At 40.7% G+C, this 23423-nt stretch overlaps 2 protein-coding genes across 8 annotated transcripts in view; one reads left to right on the top strand and one right to left on the bottom strand.

The window, feature by feature from the left end:
- VPS50 (VPS50 subunit of EARP/GARPII complex) overlaps positions 1-8463 on the bottom strand; it is a 135000-nt gene extending 126537 nt beyond the window's left edge. Inside the window, exon 1 of the mRNA XM_061413446.1 lies at positions 8309-8463. Coding sequence (XP_061269430.1) covers positions 8309-8341 — 33 coding nt within the window. The 5' untranslated portion in view covers positions 8342-8463. The remainder of the gene's footprint in view (positions 1-8308) is intronic.
- Positions 8464-8591: 128 nt separating this feature from the next.
- Positions 8592-23423, top strand: part of HEPACAM2 (HEPACAM family member 2) — a 60232-nt gene continuing 45400 nt past the window's right edge. The window contains exons 1-2 of one of the 7 annotated variants that reach the window (XM_061413453.1): positions 8592-8921; positions 21202-21555. In XM_061413453.1, coding sequence (XP_061269437.1) covers positions 21351-21555 — 205 coding nt within the window. In that variant the 5' untranslated portion in view covers positions 8592-8921; positions 21202-21350. Of the gene's footprint in view, positions 8922-13259; positions 13526-14444; positions 14696-21201; positions 21556-23423 lie in introns of those variants that run through there. The other 6 variants (XM_061413450.1, XM_061413451.1, XM_061413447.1 and 3 more) reach the window with 6 other exon arrangements.

Genomic DNA, 23423 nt, shown 5'->3' with positions numbered 1-23423 from the left:
TCATTCCCAATCTTCCATTTTCCCCAGAAAATGCCCCCCTCCACCCACCTTCTCTCCCTCTTCTCTCTTCTCCATCCATACTCTCTCCCTCTCTCGTCCTCTCTCATTCTCCCTGTCTTCCTCTCCCCGCACCCTTCTCGCTCTCTCATTCCACCCCACCAAACCAACACCCCACTTTCGGAGCTCCTCTATGAAATTTTCCTAAATCCTATGTTTCAAAGAAACACTATTTCTCAGCATCACCTACGGACCAGCTCCATCACCTAGGAAGTTTTTTCCTAAGTCCCACCACAGATCTAATAAATAGGTATTTCTGAATTAGGACAAGGAATTGCATTTTAACAAGCAACCCAGGTGACTGCTATCATTGCTAATGTTTTGGAAACCCTGCTAACATTTCCCCACACCTCTGCCAAAGTAGCAAAGTTTTAAATAGTAAACACACCTCTCTCTCTGGACCCAAGAGAAGGGAAAGACCAAGTTCTGTTTGCCTCTCTAGCCTAGGGCTAGCACAATTTCAGAACAGAGTAAACACCAAAGCAATTAGTAACTTCTTTGGAGCCTTGGTTAAGCTCCAACCTCCAGCTAATTAAAACCCCATTCCCATGAGAACATGAAACTGACCTTAAAATGAAGTTCCTAGGGAAATCTGCAGGAATAAGAAAAGCATATGGAAGCTTAAGGGCTTCCCAGGTGGCACAGTAGTAAAGAATCTGCCTGCCAATACAGGAGACGCAAGAGACATGGGTTCAATCCATGGGTTGGGAAGATTCCCTTGGAGTAGGAAATGACAATCCACTCCAGTATTCTTGCTTGGAAAATTTCATGGACAGAGGAACCTGGTGGGCTACAGACCATAGGGCTGCAAAGAGTCAGCCAGGACTGAGCATGCGTGCACGCACTGAGGCTTAAAGTCTTACAACGAGTGAGAAAATTAAAGTGTGAAACTACTGCTGCATGTGTGTTTTCTTCCTTGTCCCAGTTTCTCACCAATAGTCATCATAAGGGCATGGCACCACAAGTGGTGAAGAGGGCAAGGCTGGATTACAGAATTACCCCTTGGACTGCAAGCAGATCAAACCAGTCCATCCTAAAGGAAACCAACCCTGACACCCATTGGAAGGACTGATGCTGAAGGTGAAGCTCCAACACTTTGGCCACGTGATGCGAACATCTGACTCACTGGAAAAAACCGTGAGGCTAGAAAAGATGAAATAACCCTGATGCAAAAGGAAAAGGGGGTGACGGAGGATGAGATGGTTAGAGAGCATCACTGACTCGATGGATATGAATTTGAGCAAACTCAGGGAGAGAGTGGTGGAAAGAGGAGCCCCGCATGCTATAGTGCATGGGATTTCTAAGAGTCAGACCCGAATTAGCAACTGAACAACAAAATACATTTTATATACACACACTTATATGCATTCATATACACATAAATAAAACTTCATGATTTGATTCAAAACCACAACCAATCCTAAAGTATCTTTTTAAAATATAATGTTCATGCCTTTTAAACAAACCATTTGTTTAACCAACCTAACAGAAATTCTTGGAAGAATATATCAGGTGTCATTTTCTCTTTCCCCAGAGTTATGAGGAAAGAACCCAATGTCTAAAACAAGCAAACAAGTGGTATATACCAGCATCTAGAAAAACACCTTGCCTCCAAGTTAGTTATCACACAATAATTTGCTACTAATATGAATATGTGGCAACTTTCCACCAAACGTACAAAATAAAAGTAATAAAAACTGGAAACCCTATATCTATGTTAGGAAGCAAGGGATTCAAAGAATGGCTTCTGCCATCTTGAACAACCTGCCTATCCTCATAGTCTAATGACAGTAACAATAACTCAGAGGCTCTTATAAGGGATAAAGGAGGTAACATATACAAGAGGCCACAAACAGAGTCTGGTACATGGTAAACACCCTTTAAGTGTTCACCATTATTCTGAACATCACAGAGAAATGCTTTTATCTCATCAAGACAGAAACCAAGAGTTAGGTAAATGCCTCAAAGCATAATATCTGACACTCATCCGTATTTTAGGATTATAGATCTGATTAGCAATTTTATAAATCTCTATTAACAAATATGAAGTCATCATTTTTATTTTATCTTCACCTCTTTAAAGCAGGAAGTCATGGTTATAGCTACGCTGCTGCTGCTGTTCAATCGCTATGTCACGTCTGACTTTTTGTGACCCCGTGGACTGCCGCACGCCAGACTCCTCAGTCCTCCACTATCTCCCGGAGCTGGCTCAGGATCATGTCCAGTGAGTTGGTGATGCTATCTAACCATCTCATCCTCTGCTGCCGTCTTCTCCTTTTTGCCTTCAATCTTTCCCAGCATCAGGGTCTTTTCCAACGAGTCGGCTCTTCACATCAGGTGGCCAAAGTATAGGAGCTTCAGGTTCTATAACTATAGTGCTCTGCCTTTATTAAATTGAAACTTTCCCTCTAATCATTAGCCATTGTTGGATTTTCTTTTGTATCTGGTTTTTGTTTTCATAATTTCCCTATACAAAATCCATCATACATAATACCTGCCTCTGCAACTTTCTTTGCCGAATCAGATTACACTTCAGATTTACTTCTGTTTCGTCTACGTGAATCTTCAGCTTCCATTGATGAGACCAGCAACGTAGGTCCCAATGGTCAAAAGAAGCATGTAATGTGGTTTGTGATTCCTTCTCTTTTCAAGCAAAAGTTTCGGCAAAACTCAGAGTGTTTACACTAAGCCCTCGGTTTCTCCCAAACCCACCCGCATCGGGCATTCCTCCTCACCACCTTACCGCAGCACTGCTGTGAGGTCACCAGTGACCTTACTGCTGCTCAGGGCAGAGGCGCACTCCCATTCTCACCCTCCACGGCCCACGTGCAGCATTTAATACAGCTGATCACTCCCTCTTCTTTTCGGTTCTTTACTTGGACCTAACTGGTTGGGATGGTCTCTTTATCCAACAGATACGTACTGAGCATCTGCTACAGGAGAGGCGCTCTTTGGGATGCTCCTTGGGATGCAGGAGAACGCTTCCAGGGGGATGCTGCTCACCTCACTGCTCCTTCTCAATCTGCCTTCCTAAATCCCGGAGCTCAGAACACGGAGTCCTCAAAAGCTCCAACTGTGGACTCTTGTTTTATTTCTACACTTATGCCATTGGTGATCTTAGCCAGCAAACACACCCTCCTTATACTCGTGACTCCTGCATGTTTACCTATACCCTGGATTTCGCCTCAAAAATTCAAGCTCTTTCAGCCAACTGCCTACTTTCTTCCTCCAAAAGCCAAGAGGCTTTCAAATGAACAAGTTTAAAATCTTGCTCCCTTCCTTCAATCTGTTCCTCCCTCAGTCTTACCCAGCTCAATTCAATTCTTCCAGCTGCTGGGGCCAAAACATTTGGAGTCACCCTTGAAGTTTCTCTTTCTTTCACAGCCCAAATCCGATCTATTAAGAAATTCTGTCAACTCCACATTCACAATATACCCACGATCTGACCTTTTCTCAACACCTCCACTGCTAGCATCCTGAGACAGGCCCACATCCTGTCTCACTTGGATTACTGTATTAGCATCCTTACTGGCCGCCCTGGCCTTACCATGAGTGAGAAGAGAAGTAGCGAAGATGAGATGGAGATGAGACTCTACGTGATCTGGCTTCCTGCCCTCACTCTCTGACCTCATCTCCTACCATTTCTCTTGTCACTCACTTCACGCCTCCCACACTGGCCTCTTGCTGCCCTTCAAAGACACTCCTGCCTCAAGGCCTCTGCATCTGCTTTTCCTTCCACCCAGAATTCTCCTTCCCAGACAACCCCAGAGCTCGCTCCCTCACCTCCTTCAGGTTTTACCTCAAGTGTCACCTTCTCAGAGAGGCCTTCTGTGGCCACCGTATCTAAAAAGCACGTGCCGCGTGCGCTCAGTTGCTCAGTCATGTCCGACTCTTTGCGACCCCGTGGAAGAGCCTGGTGGCTTCTCTGTCCATGGGATTTCCCAGGCAAGAATATTGGAGTAAGGTGCCATTTCCTCCTGCAGGGTATCTTCCAGACTCAGGGATCAAACCTACGTCCCTCATCTCCTGCACTGGCAGGAGGATTCTTTACCACTGAGCCACCTGGAAAGCCCCATCTAAAAGTTATACATGACTCTAAATCGCCAACAACTCCCAGAACTCTCTATCCTCTATTCCTCTGAAACGTGTATCACCATGACTGCCTTCACACATGTCTGTTCTGTTACTGCTGCATTCCCCACACTTAGAATGGTGCCTGGTACATAGAGTTCGGTAAGCACATGTTGAACAAACTGAAAGAACAGAGGCCAGCATCATGGAGAAAGCAGAACAAAGGAACTCATGTAAACAGAGAGAGCTAACAAAGGCTGCTCTACACTCTCCTCCAAACCAAGATCCTTGGAGAGCTGAAATGCCAAAAAGTGTCAGAGACCTTAATTTCCTACCTCTTCACATTAACAGCAATATATTATCAGCATATTCTTTAGCCCCTCCCAAAAGAAACATCTTTATTTGTATTTATTTGTAATACTGCTATATTCAACCTAACAATAAACAGTACAAATAAAATTCCCAATGCTAGGCAGCACCCTACTTTCATACCTCGTAGATTCATAAAAAGTGTATGAATAATGATTAAATATGAGGCTTCTCTGATGGTTCAGACAGTAAAGAATCTGCCTGCAATGCAGGAGACCCAAGTTTGATCCCTGAGTCAGGAAGATCCTGTACTGAAAGGAATGGCAACCCACTCCAGTATTCTTGCCTGGAGAATCCCAAGGATAAAGGAGCCTGGTGGGCTACAGTCCATGGAGCTGCAAAGCATCAGACGTGACTGAGCAACTAACACACACAAATATGTGGAAGTCAAGCCATAAACAAATATAATTAGGATGACCTTAAAAATCTGTGTGAAACTCCTAATTTTACCTCACCTCCTATATAATACAGTTCCAACTTTTTGTATGTGTTCTTTAGCTTTTTTTTTTTTTTTTTCTATCCCAACTAAGCACAGATTTTACCTGCTCAATCTGATAAACAAATGACTGAGGCTGAAGAGTCACCATTTTCAGAACAATTTCACTACATTCGGGAGACATAAAGTTATTATCACTGGTTATCTGGGCTTCTGTATTTTTTCTCTCTCGCTCACTCTTACAAAGCAGGGTTAGAAAACAAACCAACCAAAGTACAATGACGGCAATGTTGACTACGCGGAACCACCAGCAAGCAACAGGAGACGGCACCAAACTTAGCTGCTGCACAGAAGTCCAAATTCAGCATGCCAGAGGCAGTTTGGGGGCATCAGTGGGATAATGTACAGAAGTGTATATTGTTTTAAAAGTCAAATGGCTACCAAAGCTAGCCTGAAATCAACAGTTGCTTGAGTTTCTGCAATAGCCAGCTTCCAGTTTTCCCACTTTTCTACCATCAATGCAGCCACTGAGATAATCTCTGTGGTTATGCATTTCTTTGTTAGCCCCAGGAACTGTTAACTCCTTTATCTCTTTACTTTGATCTAATATAAACACTGCTAGGAAAGCCCCATGTGATACATGCTATCATTCCTGTTAGAAAGATGTGAAAACAGATGTTCAAAAAAGGTAATAATGGGGCAAGGATAGCCTCTTCATGAAATGGAGCTGGGGAAACTGGACAGCTACGTGTAAAAGAATGAAATCAGAACACTTCCTAACACCATACACAAAGATAAACACAAAATGAATTAAAGACCTAAGTGTAAGACCAGAAACTATAAAACTCTTAGAGGAAAACATAGGCAGAACACTCAATGACATAGATCAAAGCAAGATCCTCTATGACCCTCCTCCTGAAGTAATGAAAATAAAAACAAAAATAAACAAGCTGGACCCAGTTAAATTCAAAGGCTTTTGCACAGCAAAAGAAACTATAAACAAGGTGAAAAGGCAACCCTCAGAATGGGACAAAATGATAGCAAATGAAACAACTGATAAAGGAATAATTTCTAAAATATACAAGCAGCTCATACAACTCAATACCAGAAAAACAAAAACCCAATCAAAAAGTGGGAAAAAGACCTAAACAGACATTTCTCCAAAGGAGACATACATATGGCTAACAAACACATGAAAAGATGCTCAACATCGCTCATTATTAGAGAAATGCAAATCAAAACTACAATGAGGTATCACCTCACACCGGTCAGAGTGGCCATCATCAAAAAGTCTATAAATAATAAATGCTGGAGAGGGTGTGAAGAAAAAAGAACCCTCTCACACTGCTGGTGGGAATGTAAATTGATATAGCCACTATGGAAAAGAGTATGGAGATTCCTTAAAAAACTAGGAATAAAACCACCATATGACCCAGCAATCCCACTACTAAGCATTTACGCTGAGAAAACCAAAATTGAAAAAGACACATGTACCCCAATGTTCATTGCAGCACTATTTACAATAGATAGAACGTGGAAGCAACCTAGATGTCCACTGACAGATGAATGAATAAAGAAGCTGTGGTACATATACACAATGGAATATGACTCAGCCATAAAAAGGAACGCGTTTGAGTCAGTTCTAATGAGGTGGGTGAACCTAGAGCCTATTATACAGTGAAGTAAGTCAGAAAGAGAATGATAAATACCGTATACTAACACATATATATGGGATCTAGAAAGATGGCACTGATGAAATTATCTGCAGGGCAGCAATGGAGACAAAGACATGGAACAGACCTGTGGACACAGCGGGCAGGGGTGGGGAGGGTGAGACGTATGCAGAGAGTAACATGGACACTTACATTATCATATGCAAAATATACAGCCAATGGGAATTTGCTGTATGACTTAGGGAACTCAAACAGGGGCTCTGTATCAACCTAGAGGGGTGGGATGGAGTGGGAGATGGGACAGAGGTTTAAGGGGGAGGAGACATATGTATACCTATGGCTGATTCATGTTGATGTTTGGCAGAAACCAACAAAATTCTGTAAATCAATTATCCCTCAATTAAAAACTAAAAAAAAATTTTTTTCAGTTAAGTAAAGTTGCTCAAGGTCACACAGCTACAGGATGGACCAGGATTCAAACCCATCCTCAAGAAAGAAGTGTTATGAAGCATAAGACCAGGACTCAATAAATGTAAGGAACTGTCAAATCTTACTATCCACTTAATTAAATATTCTATAATTCACAGAACTTTAAAACTTTATCTTCATGACAATAACAACATAATTTGACAGAGGAAAATAATCACATAGAATTTGTGTATTATTCACCAGAGACCTACAATGTGTGATTCACTCAGATGTCTCTCAAATTCTAAACTATCAAATAAGAATTTAATGTGGAATTTGTAGTCTTTTTTCCATGAACAAAAATATTCACAAATGAATCTTTCACTAAATGCTTTGCCTCCACATTCTCCAAAGTTCTCAAAATGACACTGATTTAAAATTCTAATCTAAATTACCCTCTCTAATATAAAAATAATAAAGAATGATCAATTATAGTAAAATATTAGAGCTGAAACAAAGGTATCTAAAACCAAACCATAATCAATAAGTATATAAAAGTAGATTTCTGCCATTTCTGATTTGAAAGAAGCTGACACGTTATTAGGATATCCCTATAATTTATGACAGAAAACAGCCAAAGTTTTTATTCAAGATTTAACATTCTGGCAAAAAATAAAAGATCATTATTTTGCCATGACAATGACTTTTTTAAAAGTATCATTTCACAGACACTGATGACTTTCATAACAGAACTGTGAAACAGGATGAACAAAAATAATTATTATTCTCAATTTCACATAAGGAAATTTATGCTACTAGATTTAGGGACTTGCCCAAAGTCATAAAGCTATCAATATCAATTCTGCCTTCAAATTACTGCTTCCCCCCGCCCCCCCGACTCTTTCTAGTCATCTCTATTGCAGAGACCTCACTTTCACCCAGGCCACCCTCAGACAACCAGACAGCTTGGGGGAAAAGGGAGCCCGGCAGTATAGCTAAGGCGATCACTGGAAAACTGGCAAAAGCGGGGAGGGGGAGACAAAGACAGACTCCGGCTCCCTCATTGGTCTTATCTAAAGGAATGTTCTTGGGTCACCGGGTCCCACCTGAACAAGGCTCCGAACCCCGCGGGTCAGGTGAATTTTCCAGGGTGTGCCTGGAATTTATAGTGCCCCTGACACCTGCCACCACCTATAACTTGGGTATCTGCTTGCCTGCGGCCCAGGGACAGAATATCTCGGCTCGTCTCCCAGCAGAGATGAAGGAGACCTTTGCTTCAGCCTCTGCAACTTACCTGCCGGGTCATAAGAGATTTGATTTTTTGCATGTCGAATTCGTGAGGCGGTATCCTGCAGCAAAGAACTAACAAATCACTCACAACCACCAAACTGCTGGCCCCGACACAGGGAAGCCATAGTGAGTAGTCACGTGGAACTGCTGACCTGGGTTTCCCTTCCTTTCCCCTAGCATGCTGGGAATTGTAGTCCCCCGGCTGCCATCGCCCCTGCAATGGAGGCGAGAGAACGGTCCAGGTACTACATTTCCCAGCAAGCAAAACAGCTGACGCTTCAGATAAATGCACAAAACTTGTTGCTCTGAGAGACCAAGGCAGTCGCCGGTCTTTAAAGAGGTACTAGGTATCGGTAGCTGCTTCGGGGAGGCGGCAAAAACTTAATTCTTAGGTGACCAGGAACAAATACTGAGGAGACAGTATATAAACCTGACTGACATGAGGACCCCTAGGGATGTAGTGGAGGAAACCCCACCTGGTGTCCGGGGCGAAGTGAAAGGACGACAGACTGACGCGAAGGGGCTGGACGCTCCAAGAGAACTTGGCATTCCCCAGGTGGCGCTGGGCTTGGCCTGAGGAAAAGTGTGGTCCAGGTTGTTCAGTGCTGGCTGTCCAGGTTAGAGCTCTTCTTCCTCAGTCTTGGTATTCACAGCAGAAAACTAACACCAAAGGGTTTAATTCCCCACTTATCATTTTACCACCTGTGTAATCTAAGGCAAATCAAGGTAGAAAATACTAATATAGCAATAGTAATAAGTAGGCATGTCACTGCAATAGGGGAGTCTTTGGGGGCTCAATTTAAGAAAGAACTTTCCAATTATAAGAATAAAAGGAAAAGTGACCCAGAGCTAACAATTAATAATAGCACACGTGTATTGAGAGCTTGTTACCTGTCAGAAACTTACTGTCAGAAACCTTGCTAATAGCTTTACACGTGGTATCTCACTTACCACACAAGTAAGTGAATGCAATTTATAAATTGTAAGGCACTTCATAATTACGAAGGATTACAGGCGTAATTCTACACAGCTTTCTACTCCAACAGAAACACCCTGTGCATAGTTTTATCACTGTGCCTGACAGTTTCTTTTGAAATATATGCTCACCTATATGCTTTTCTGACTCTATTACATCTAATCCCGTGAAGAAATTCCAGTGCCTTTTGGGCAACCTTAGTGTAGTTTATTACAGCGGATTACCTGTTATAATCTTAATTGCCAGACAGTTCTTATTGATTGGAAGTCTCTGAAAGAGAAACTGCTTGCCATATTAGCATATGAAATGAAACCCAATTCACTAAACATTTGTTGATTTCTGGGCACTAGTCAACCCGATTCTGAGCACTTCAGATTGATAAAATACAATCGTGATCCTTAAGGAGTTTACAATTTAGTTAAACAGTATGTATTAGAGGGGATCTAAGTCCAGTAGTTCTCAAACTTGGTTCAGATTCACCTGAGGAGGGTACAGTTGTTGTTACCATTTTTGTGGGAGTTCTTTGAGACCTTCAGTGATTTTTATAGGCAGCCAGCTGAAGAATTTAAAATACACTGTTTAGAATGAACCCAGATCCAGACCCAGAATTTTTTCCCTCATACACAAGGTTGCAGGTGACAAAGAGAAGCTTTTTTTTTTTTTTTCATTCATTTGGTTTTTTCCTGTCAGCCAAATTGGGGAAAAGAGTGGTTTCTGTATCTGCTTGATCTGAAAAGGCAAGAAAGCATTAAAATTCTATTTAACTCTTAATACTCTACATTTTAGTATGTTTCTTTTTAACTAAAAGGAAATGGACAACCCAGGCCTATAAAAGTTCAAAGACTGTAGCTATAATAGTAGAAGCATGGAAAGTAAATCAGTGCTATTGTCTAAATAAAATATATGCCCTAATTCAGCATACCCTAACACTATAGAAAATGGTTGAACTAAACATGATAGGTTTTTTTGACTCCCTAAGCTAAAAAATAAAAACAAAAACCTAGAGCCCTAAAGCGCACTTTTTTAAAAAGGTGAAGCATGTTATTTCATTTCCATTTTTCAAAACTACATATATAAAACTTATTAGAGGACTTCCCTGGTGGTCCAGTGGCTGACTCCACATTCCCAATGCAGGGGACCCAGATTCAATCCCTGGTCAGGGAACAAGATCCCTCAGGCTGCAACTAAGAATTTGCATGCCGCGACTAAAGATCCAAAAGTAAATAAATGCATTAGACTTATTTAGTGCTCACACAGTTGTCCGAGGGTCATTAGTGGTAGGCCAGAACAAACTAGTGGAAAGTGTGGATGGCCTCCCAGCAAATCTTGACAAAAGTTTTTAGGATAGTAGTCCCTTTGTGAAGGAATGCCAGGCCTGTTTTTGTAGATTGGAATATCCAGGCTAAGAAGTAAGTAGATCTGATTCAGGGCAGTCGCATTAACTGTAAAGTAGGATAAGGGCTTCCCTGGTGGCTCAGACAGTAAAGAATCTGCCTGCAGTGCGGGAGACCTGGGATCGCTGGCTTGGGAAGATCCTCTAGGGAAGGGAATGGCAACCCACTCCAGTATTCTTGCCTGGAGAATCTCCATGGACAGAGGAACCTGGCGGGCTACAGTCCACAGGTTTGCAAAGAGTCGGACATGACTGAGCGACACACACACACACACACACCCCATAAGGGCTTATTTCTGATGGCCCAAATAGAAGGAGCCTCTGAAGCTTAAAAGTGGCGATCCTGGTTTGATTAGGACCAGGATAAATTTCTAGTCATCCTGTAAATATCAAAGCAGCAGAAAGATGTGGCCTCCCCAACAAAATGTAAAGACATTTCCTGAGCAAGCAGTAGTAGAAAAACAGGACACTTGCTGAAGGTAAAGCAGTGACCTGGAGAGGGGCCCTGGAAGGAAGACATTGCTGATAATCATTTAATGGCCATATGAATTGATCAGGGTTACTATAGACCTAACTCTGTAGGAGTTAGCACAGGCATGGGTGGTTGTGATGGCCTTCTCTAGCAGCCACCTCTTCCCTGTAAACTCTGATCTTTCCTGAGATCTATCGAATTAGAACAGGGTTTTCTTTCCTCAGTTCTTCTTGCGTGCATGCATGCTCAGTCATGTCTCACTCTTACAATCCCATGGACTGTAGCCTGCCAAGCTCCTCTGTCCATGAGATTCTCCAGGCAAAAATACCAGAGTGGGATGCAATTCCCTTCTCTAGGCGATTTTCCCCAACCCCGGGATCAAACCTCTGTCTCTTACTTCTTTTGCATTGGCAGGCAGATTCTTTACCATTGAGCCATCTGGCAAGCCAGTGTTCTCTGTTCACCTTGGCATTGGCATGTCACCACCTCTCCTTCCCAATTCTTCCTATCATTCCAAAGCATTCCTATGCTACTAGTGAATAATGAGTGTGGATGTTTGAAATCCATAGGCTCCTGAACAGAGCTCCTCTGTGGGTTACAGGTGAGATGTGAGATGTAGATGATGGGAAGTTTCTTATAACGATAAAACACTTTAAACTATCTGTGATAGCACTTAAAAACTGAAAACAATTGAAGTTATATTTTAACGTTATCTTGTTTGCCTTCCTGTGTAAACATTCTGAATTCTGAAGTTACTCTAGCAGGTTAAGATTTTTATTCGTACTACCTGCCACTAGAGGGCGCACTGTCATGATTTTTGTCTCAGCACTTTCCCAAGATGAGCCTGTCATTGTCATTTTTAAATATGTGCTTGCATGCCAAGTCACTTCAGTCGTGTCCTACTCTCTGTGACCCTCTGGACTGTAACCCGCCAGGCTCCTTTGTCCTTAGGATTCTTCAGGCAAGAATACTGGAGTGGGTTGCCATGCCCTCCTTCGTGGGACCTTCCCAGCCCAGGGACAGAACCCATGTCTCTTAAGTCTCCTGCACTGGCAGGCAGGTTCTTTACCACTTGTGCCACCTGAGAAGCCCTTTAATATGTGTCTTGACATGAAAAGATCATCTAATTCATATTGACATTTTGTTTATGTATGTAACATCTATTATCACTGTATCATAAAATAAAGGATATTTTAATATAACAAAAGAAACCAAAAAAAATGCAGAATAAAAATCAGTCCTTTAAAATGAGTGAATTTAACATTAGGAAAAACTCACTGCATCATCTTTATTCCTCTCACTTTGCTTAGGACCCAAAAAAGTTCATCATGAACCAGCACTGGGTTTGAAAAGCACTAGAAAGAGCTTATTTAATAAAACACAATTTGAGATGGATATTGATTTAAAAGATGTGACTGCTACTGTTGCTGCTAAGTCGCTTCAGTCGTGTTCAACTCTGTGCGACCCCATAGATGGCAGCCCACCAGGCTCCCCCGTCCCTGGGATTCTCCAGGCAAGAACACTGGAGTGGGTTGCCATTTCCTTCTCCAATGCATGAAAGTGAAAAGTGAAATCACTCAGTCATGTCCGACTCTTAGTAACCCCATGGACTACAGCCTACCAGGGTCCTCCATCCATGGGATTTTCCAGGCAAGAGTACTGGAGTGGGGTGCCATTGCCTTCTCTGTAAAAGATGTGAAGGGGAGTCTATCTGCTATCTGTAGAATTTCAATATTACTTTCCATATTGTGTTCTGTAAAATCCAACATTAATATTTGTAGGCATTTCTCAAGCACCAAGTGGGAATCAGAAGACACGGACTAAGGAACTTTTGGGTTTATTTCTGGGGGAACAACTTAAGAAAAATACTAGTTAATCACTATGCTAGATCCATAAGTGAATAAGACCAGTCTTTGCGTTCTAGGACCCAGAGGGAAAATAAACATGCAAGAAAATCAGTTGAGGTTAGTGAGATAAGTGCTGCAATCTCTAGATGGCACAAACAAGATTTAGAAATAGCACAGAGAAAGTTGTGGTGTAACAATTACTTGGGGGTAATTTTTTTTCCTTCTGAAGCTTGGAGAGATCATTAAGTGACCTCTGAAGAGGCCTCAGGGTTTTCCAGCTGTCACTTTGCTAGTAAGAGCAGGTCCGAACTGGGTTTCCCTGGTGGCTCAGACTGTGAAAAATCCGACTGCAATGCAGGAAGACTCTAGAGTTTGGTATCCTGGGTCAAGAGGATCCCCTGTAAGAGGAAACGGCAAACCACTCCAGTATTCTGGCCTGGAGAATCCCATGGACAGAGGAGCCTGGCAGGCTACAGACCATGGTGTTGCAGAGTTAGACACGACTGCGCGACTAAGCATGAACACACACACAGGTCTATTAGCCCTAATCCAAAAAATGTTTCCAAACTTAAATTCCAAAATATCTATCACTTGTTTTTTGTTTTTTTTTTTACCTTTAATTACAATTGAGGAATATTCTTTTTTTGCCTATTTTATCATCAAACTTCTTCAGTGGGCCTTTACTTTTCAAAAATGATTTATGCAAGGAATTTTGCATGATTTGAGGCAGATTTTTGTTTTATATAGTAGAGGCTTGGACTGGAAACTTCTTGCAGTAGATGACTTGAAATGAAATATGGATTAAGTTATAGCTAGGTAAATTAAGCAGAAGTGCACTGCCTGGCAGTGAACGGCCAGGCAGAAAATCCGTAGCGCAGACACCACTGTAGAGGCAAGATGGTCTCTGAGCTGTTGGTTCACTTACTCTGTGCTTCAGCTGTGAAAATGTGGCCTCAGATATTATCTGTTATAATTATGTGCAGTCCATGATTCAGTGTTACTCGGAAACACACCTGTGGTTTGCTTTTAAAAATAACATGAATCCATAGACTCAATAAACCCATGGTGGACATTTCTAACAGGAAATATACACAGAAAAATACATATGTAAAGATGTATTACTTCTTGGTGTTTTATACCTATTACTTCATGGTGATTTATAACTATTTTAGCAGATATATGAAATACTGTGATTTTCATAGAAAAAATTTAATTTCAAAATAGCGGCATCATTTTCCATGATAGGGTACTAGCTTCTGTTTTTTCAGAAAATTTCACAATATGCTCTTGATTATTAAAACATACTGTTTTTTATTAGAGTCACCCAAAAGGATGTTTTCCTTCATGTGATGATTAACAACTAAGAATAATTCATGAAACATGCTGACGATTACTGAAAATCGCTAATAAGTGGCTCTGAAAGTCACAAGCCTGTCTTCTTGCAGAGCCCATAACAGGTGTTCCCAGTACCTGTGTCCTTTGTATACACATTCATTCTGTATTCAAATCGCAGAAGCAAGAGGCAGGCTAGGGTCTGTTACCTGACTGCTAATTTCCCTGGCAAATAAACCAACAGCTGCTGGTCCATGAACCACGTTACCACCAGGAACAGGGCACTGCGTGCATGGAACAGGATGCATTCATGGAACCCTTCAGCAGCAGGGTTGGGGTCCTTCGGTGCAAAATATACCTTCTTCTCTTAGGTAAGGCACTGCATAAAGTGCGTTTTAACTACTTTTTTTAAAAATTGTGAGCATAAGGTAAATATTTGCTCTTGGCTGTAGATTCACTCAGATAATTGAAGGACAGCACAGAACCTTTTAACAATAACACAGTTTGTTCCAGCAAAGAAACAGGATCATTTAGGGGAAAGGAAGTTCAATCAATCGATGGTTATTGTTTTCTGAAGACAACAATTATTGTCAATAGCACTCATTAAGAAAATTAAGACATTCTAAAAACTTAATGTGTTTCTTCTTTTTATAGAGTTTATATATAGGTCCAACACTCTTTAATGCATTATACTTTGGCAAATATTCTTATAGGTCATGAATTTGTTACCACTTACTGTGAAACTTAGAGCAATTTATGAACATAGTTTGTGGCTGTTTTAATTAAAGATATTGTGGCAAACTGTTAGCTCTACCTGTTTTTTACCTAATTTATGAAATGTGGGAAAAAAGTTAGATTCCAAGCTGATAAAAAAAATATACTCAATAGGGAGAAATGTGTTTAAAAGTATTATTTCTCCAAAATAGCTTTAGTCTTTCTCTTTGTCCAATAGTTAATTCAATTAATTTTTTCCCCTCTACTTTGTTTCTCCCTCATTATCCTCGTTATCATTAGAATTTAGAGGAGTCCACTGTTTCTATGTCAGAATTTCCCCAGACATTCTTCTTACATTCTTCCTATATCAGCTTTAAAAGTCAAGTTAAAAGAACAAGTCAGTTCCTTGTTTTGTTCATATCCAACAGATAGTAAATCAAAAAACCTTTTATTCCTTAAATTTTAAGAACAAATTAGCTAAATAACCACTTAAGTTTTTAACCTTCTTCGGTGTTTAGAGCTCGCACTTACTGGTACTTTATGGCTTAGTTTTCATAGTACCTGTGATTATTTACATTTATACCTAATGTTGTTCATATTCCACATATTTGAAATGTACAGTTTGTTAATTTTTTAAATGTTTGAGTTTCCCATAATTGTGATTCTTTTTCCATTATGTTGTCAAATTCAAGCCTATACATATGTTTAGGAATTTTTAGGAAAAGTAAGCAATTACCATAACTGACTTTTTATCTTTGTGCATTTTTCTGGGCTTCAAAAGTGTCCTTTGTGGCAGTCCATGCTTAATTTTTTACAACAGGACTGCTGTCATTTCCTAAGTAATTTTTTGCAACTGGCTTTACAAAGCACTGAGAGCCAATTCATTTGAAGGATTCTACCAAACTAAAATTAAACATAATTTTGAGAAATAGATAGCATGTCCATAAGTAGCTAAAGCAGTTATTATCCCTTAAGACTTTCACAAATTTACTCATCTCCATTGGTAGTGAGTTGTAAAGACCTTGGGTAATTTGGAAATTTTTTTGTATTTTGAAATACTGAGTATCAGTTTGTTTTTTCTTTTTAAAAAATTGTAGCTATTTGAAGCCCCAAATATAGTTTGTAAAGTCTATTCAAAGTACATCATCATAATTTCTATTTTCTCTAAAGATAACAAGAGTTTATTTACAGTCAACAATAGCTGTGTTGTGCTTGCTAATATCAGACTTGGCAATGGGGAAGTAAATGCCAACTGTTTTGAGCTACAGTAGAGGTCACTTTGTGGAGTCTGATGTTTATGTTCAATACAGTGAACTGGTCTAGGGAGTCTTTTGTTGCTGGACTATAGATAATTTCACAATATGAGGTCATGTTCTTTAACACTGGACGTTCCTTTATCATGCCTTTGTTTTATAGTTTAAGGGAATCTCTGAAGGGGAGAGTTTTGCTATAATTTTGTATGTCAGATCATTAATGATATTATCAATGTTCTTCAAAGCAGTATAGTGCCTCAAATATAAAAAATCAAGAGTTTTCTTTTCTTGAACTCAAAAGTATTAACCTAGTAATAAAATTGAATGTTCATTTAAGTACAAATATTTGGAATATCAAATTAAAATTTCATCAATTTTCGTATCATTTATTTTCAAAAAGTTTATTTGTTCTTACAGAGGTTGACTTTCTAAAATTCATAGTTCAGTCATTTACATTTCCTTATACAATGAGAAAAGAACCCTTGAAAACTTCTGAGGATGAAGCTAAATTTTTTAAGTCAGTAAACTACTGTTTGGACAGCATAAGCTCATCACATCTATAGGGGGACGTTCAGCAATGGCTAAAGAGTACATGCTCCTAAAGGGGAGCAGAAGCATACAATTATCTGTTTATTCTGCAACATTCATTATAAGTAAGGATTACATCATATCAATAGGCTCCTGTATTTCCTGCAAATTAAAAAGATTTTAGTGGCTGATATGAAAAGTTTATAAAGAAAATTTCATCCCTCACTGATACTCATAACTTCCTACCTATAATTTATCTGATGAAAATGGTGTAGGCAATCTAAGCAAACAGCAATTGTAACAGCTACGTTCTCTCTCACTGTCATACATATACTTGAAAAAGCACTCATGATTTCATATCATGAAAAAAGTTAAATGACATGACTTCACATCATTTGGTATGATAAGCATTGAATATATTCAGAGATATTATTGATGGTAATGTATTATTTAAGATACTATTACATGATGTCTGTTATTTCCAAAATAGACCAAAGAACCAGTTCACTCCCTTAATGATTACTGTACATGCCATATAACATTTTCTACTAGTTCCATATTTTCCTAGGCTGTAATGTTTGTGTCATATTCAGTATTTTAATAAATAAAATTTACTTCTGTAACTTTAGTCATAGACTTTCCAGTCCGCTTAAGATTCAGCTTCCTGAGTCAAGATCCACCTACGTTTCTGTTCCAGTCATGCCATGGTAATAAAGTGTTTCCCAGTCATTTTCAGAACATTACAATCTCAGTTAATCTTTTTTCAACTCAAGCCACACAAAAAAGTAGATTAAAAAAGGTTCTTCCTCTTTTCAAAAAAAAAAAAAAAAAAGTAAACAAGGGCTTCTGCAATGACTTCCCCAAATGCTAAGAGCAGATTGGCCAGAATTGCACTCAGGCCATCTCTAGCTACAGCTCAGTCTACCAGCAGTTTCTAAGTTGAGGTGTGAAATGTATTAAATAGACCAATAAATCAGTGACCAAATTGCTCACTGTCAGAGGCAAGCTTTTTATCAGCAGCCATGCTGCTTTTTCCAGTGTATTCACAAGGCAGTGATGTGGATTCCCATCATCCCCCTTGATTCCTTGGCAAAAAAACACAGAACTGCCACTTTATTAAAAGATACCTTTGGTGACTCAGTGGTAAAGAACCCACCTGCCAATGCAAGAGTTGCGGGTTCAATCCCTGGGGCAGGAACGTCCCCTGGAGGAGGAAATGGCAAATCACTCTAGTATTCTTACCTGGGAAACCCCATGGACAGAGGAGTGTGGCAGGAACAGTTCGTGGAGTCACGAAGAGTCTGACATGACTTAGTGACTAAACAAAGGGATTGACAACTTATTAAGTAGACTTAAATCTGAGATTCAATACTTCAGAATTCTTTGGGCCCTCTCTTACTTAAATATGGGCCCTTCCCCTTCAAATGTAGGGTAGCTGCTACCATGAGAAAGGCACCTTAGGATGCTGAGAACATAAACATAAAGAGCAGAGAGAGGCCTTGGACCTCATCTAATATAACCCTCTTCACACAAAAGAAAACTGAGTCACAGGGAATTAAAATGACTTATCTAAGGTAAGTCATCTAACTAACCACCATTTTATCCCAAGTATGTTTTCAACACCTCAAATTTCAGTGGACTTTTAAATTTATTAAAGTAGCAAATTCAAAAATCTCTCTGAAACCTTAGAGAATAGGTTCCTAAAAGCTCTTATTTCTAGGCAGTTTACAAGTGATTAATTTAAGACTGTGTGGACAGGGGAGTCCAAGATCAAGAATGAACTGTGAAACCCTCAGGAATATTTCTGTATTCACTGAAGTAAAAAAAAAAAAAAAAGAAAAGAAACAGCAACACAATAAATACAGTGAAAATTACATTTTGCATATCTTAAGTTAGTAATAATGGGTAAACTAGTTTTTATTTATTGCTTGCCAGGAACTTGTCAGGCACTTCCTATCGCCAATTACAATGAAAGTCATGAAAATCCATGCTGTTTGGTGCAGATATCCAGGTACTAAGAGGAATAATTTCCTGTGCAGGACCCCCACCCAGATGCCCAATGTCTTTCTATATCTCTGGCTTCAGGAGCTTCACTCCCTTCTCACCATCGCTGCTTCACAAATCTCAGACATCACTAGTGTTAAGTCCTAGGTTTACTCTCTCAACTTCATTTATTTCTCTTATGATTTCCTTTCCTTTCCAGTGTATCTCCTCTTTATAGCTCTCAGCAACCAGTTCCTTCTTTTTCTAATGATTCAAATTAAGAACAACTACAAATGCAACAGTCTTGTACTTGTCAGAAAAGAAAATAGAAGTAAATGCTCATACCTTTGTAACTCCTTTGTAATGGACCAAATCATTGAAATGTGCAGATACAACCCATTGTCAGGAAAAAAAAAAATTAAAAGTCAATCACAAATATACACAGAAGCCAAGGAGACTGTAAAACACATATTTATTTTTCCCAGACAGTCACCTAGTCTTCAGTCCATATAGTTGGTTTCGACTGTGTATCTTCTCCCTGTAACCTCTTGCATTCTTCCTCTTTGTTCTTTTTCTCTTCAGTTCTTTGCTCTGACTTCCCTGCTGGCCGCAGGGTCTCACTCTTCACTAACAGCTACCCAAAAACTAAAACCATGGAAATCTTTGCTCTGACCTTCACCCTGGGAAGGAAAGAAGAAAATTTCCTATTGGTGGATTTTTATTCCTCACAGGAGCAAACCAGCATCTTTCAGTTTCTCCAAAGAAAATTATTGTACAAACAGATCTTTCTACCATTCCCTTCCTAATATTGATGGCTTTTCATAATAGGAATCAGACGAATCTTAAAGATCCCCTTACTAGTAGAGTAAAAAAGGGAGAAGCAATGAAAGAAGATAAAAACTTTGTAGAAGACGGAATTGAAATTGTGAGATGTCTCTCCATGCATGATAAGTCGCTTCAGTCGTGACTCTGCAGCCCTATGGACTGTAGCCCGCCAGGCCCTTCTGTCCATAGGACAAAATGTCTTCCAAAAATGTCTCCTTAGCTGCTTATTAATAAATGACAGCTCTATTCTTCCAGTTGATCAAGCCATCAACCTTAGAATCATTCTTGACTCATCTTTGTTTATCCCACTCCCAACGTGCCATCAAATGTTGTTAGCACCCCCAGTCTTTTCTCACAGTATCTTTTACTACTGCCCTTATCTAGAGCACAACCATCTCTTGCCTACTTTATTGCAGGCACCTTCTAAGTGGGCTCCCTTCTCTTGCTCTTTCCCCTGTTTCAGTCTGTTCTCACAGCAGCTAGGGTACACCTTAAAAAAAAAAAATAAGAAGAAAACCCCTACCCCTCCTGCTCACAAAACTCTGGTTGTATTCCCGTCTCACTCACAGTAAAATTGCCTAAGTGTTTGCCATGACCCTAAGGCACTTCCTGTTCTGACCCAGCTGTCTTGCTGGTCTCCTGTCTCACCAGGCTCCTCGGGCTCCACTCTGCTCCATTAGTTCCCGTCTCTTGCTGCTGCTGCTGCTGCTGCTGCTGCTAAGTCGCTTCAGTCGTGTCTGACTCTGTGCGACCCCATAGACGGCAGCCCACCAGGCTCCCCCATCCCTGGGATTCTCCAGGCAAGAACACTGGAGTGGGTTGCCATTTCCGTCTCCAATGCATGAAAGTCAAAAGTGAAAGTGAAGTCGCTCAGTCATGTCCGACTCTTAGTGACCCCATGGACTGCAGCCCACCAGGCTCCTCCGTCCATGGGATTTTCCAGGCAAGAGTACTGGAGTGGGGTGCCACTGCCTTCTCTTACTGTTGCTCAAACGCACAAACCAGATCCCCGCTTCTAAGCAGTAATAATCGATCACAACTGGTAATGGTTTGCTACCATTGTCCTTAGAATATTTGCATTTGGCAAGGCTTTGGCTAAAGGGAAAAACTTCCAATTAAGGACTACCAAGTCACGTCAGAAGACTGTGAGGGAAGATTCTCAAGAGGAAGTAGCCCCTCAATCACATAGCTTGATTAGGATATGATATGACTCAGACATTAATACAGTCACAATTTCAATTTTTTTAAAGGTTTCATTGGACTTCAGAACTAATCATCTATCCCAGTTCTCCTTTTCCCATTATTCTTTAACAGTCAGAGATAATAACTTCTGCTTTTCCTTTTCATCATGCATTTAAAAGAGGTCAAGCGATCCACACAGTCTTTGGGTGGAGTTTTTAAAATGCTCATTTCAGAGACAAATATTTACCTCTACAGGTAACCAGTACTAGAAGAGTCAGTACCTAGAAGCCTCTCTTCTTTGTAAAAGACTATCGCCCGATCAGGTTCTGTTTTTGTGCCTTTAGGTTGTGAAATGTGGCTCAGGGTTTTTACAGCTTTCCTTTCCTTCACAGCAGGTGCTTGCTCGGGGCTGAAGGTGGCTGTGCCATCGCACACCGTCCATGGCATCAGGGGTCAGGCTCTCTATCTCCCCGTGCACTATGGATTCCACACTCCAGCATCAGACATCCAGGTTATATGGCTTTTTGAGAGACCCCATACTATGCCCAAGTACTTGCTGGGCTCCGTGAACAAGTCTGTGGTTCCCGACTTGGAATACCAGCACAAATTCACCATGATGCCACCCAACGCCTCCCTGCTCATCAACCCACTGCAGTTCACCGACGAAGGCAATTACATTGTGAAGGTCAACATCCAGGGAAACGGAACTCTGTCAGCTAGTCAGAAGATTCAAGTCACGGTTGATGGTAAGTCCACTGTGAGCGACATGGGCGGCTGAGTAGCATGGCAGCGAGCAATGGCTTAGGAGACTAGGCTACCAGGGCTTTAGGTCTGGTCTGCAACTTTGGGCACATTGACCCTCAAAGCCTCAGTGTCTCATGGCATGAATGGCACTTATCCACCTCATGAGGCTTCCTGGGGATTAAATAAGAACGTACGTAGAAAGGGTATGCACAGTGCCCAGCTAAAGGTAATCAAGCAGTAAGTAGGAGTTATTGTTTGTTTGCCTGGAAACTATCAAGTATAAAGTTGCTGATGTGATGAGATGGAGAAAATTTTATTTTTCATTAGCAGAATGCATCCTGGGAAGAACCCTATTTTTTGTCACATAAATTTTTTTTGTTTTTTTAATTTTGGTACACTGGGAGAGGATGAGACTTGCTCAATGACCACACTTGAGGAACAGTAGAAGGTGCTGGGAATGTCCTTGAAGGGAGAGTGGGCTTCAGCTAACTTTCAGACATTTATTTTCCTTAGTGATATATGTAAGTAGTGTACCTTAAAGATACTATACTATGCAACGCACAACTTTTGATTTTTTCCCCCAAACCTGTCTAACAATATTCCTCTGTTTTAGCAAATGCAAACTTCATTCCATCAGTTGCACTCTGCCATCACCCTTGACTCCCTTTCTCTCACATCCTTATCCAGTCCACAAATTAGCCCTCTCAGCTTTACCTTCAGAATATGGACAGAGGTGAGTCAGTCAATCCTCGCTGCACCCACTGCTGCCCTATTCAAGCCCACCATCGGCTCTGGCCTGGACTCTCCAAACAGCCTGTGCCCACTCTCCCTGCTTCCACCCCTGCCTCCTGCAGCTCAGAATCCTCCTGTGGCTTCCTGTCTCACTCACAATCAAAGCCAAAGTGCCAACAGCGTCCCTCAAGGCCCATGTGATCCCCTTACATACCCAGTCCCCCTCTGAACCCTTCCTACCTCTCTTTCCCTCACCACTCTGGCCTCCTTGCCATTCCTGGAACAAGCCAAACCCTCTCATACCTCAGTGTCTCTGCGCTTGGCTGCTCACTGTACATAGATTACTCTTGTCTCGCATACTGCCCTGGTTCCCTCCCCTGTTTCTTTACGGTCTCAGCCAGAGTGTCACTTTACCTGTGAAGGCTTCCGTGACCACCTTATGTAAAGTATAACCTCATTCCCCCAAACTGAGAGAGAGAGTGAGAAAGAGAGTTACTGTTTACCTTGAGTTCCGCTTTATTCTTTTCATAACACTGGACATAGTACATATTTTTGTTTCTTTTATTGTCTCTCTTCCTGGTCTAGAATACAAGATCCATGGGAGTAGGCTTTATATTGTTTGCTCTTTTGTTTCCGCTGCCTAAACCCTGATGCTGGCCGTTCTTAGGCACTCAGTAAATATGTGCCCAGTAAATGAGTGGAAACTGGAGACATTGCAGGGGAACAAAGACACAGGATGTGGCAGCAGATGCCTAGAGAGGAACTCTGGGAGAGAAAAGGAGGACATTTTTTACAGTTTCATAAAATTCTCCTGGGTAGTATACTATCTCTTCCCCCCAAACTTTTAATAGAACATCCATTCCTTGTTAATGTATAGTACAATTGGATTTGTTGAGGAAAACGGAGCCAAAAGTTCTTTATAGAAAAAAATTTTTAGGCATAGTTGATTTACAATATTATATTAGTTTCAGGTGTACAATATAATAATTCAGAATTTTTATAGCTTATACTCCACTTATAGTTATTGTAAAATATTGACTATATTCGCTGTGCTGTATGATATATCCTTGTAGTTTACTTGTTTTATACATATTAGTTTGTACCTCTTACTTGTTTTTGTAGTCACTAAGTCATGTCC

The sequence above is a fragment of the Bos javanicus genome, chromosome 4 (genome assembly GCF_032452875.1).
Source record: "Bos javanicus breed banteng chromosome 4, ARS-OSU_banteng_1.0, whole genome shotgun sequence".
Classification (NCBI taxonomy): Eukaryota; Metazoa; Chordata; class Mammalia; order Artiodactyla; family Bovidae; genus Bos; species Bos javanicus.
Note: the sequence above shows the minus strand (reverse complement) of the source record. Positions and strands in the feature narration are given on the sequence as shown.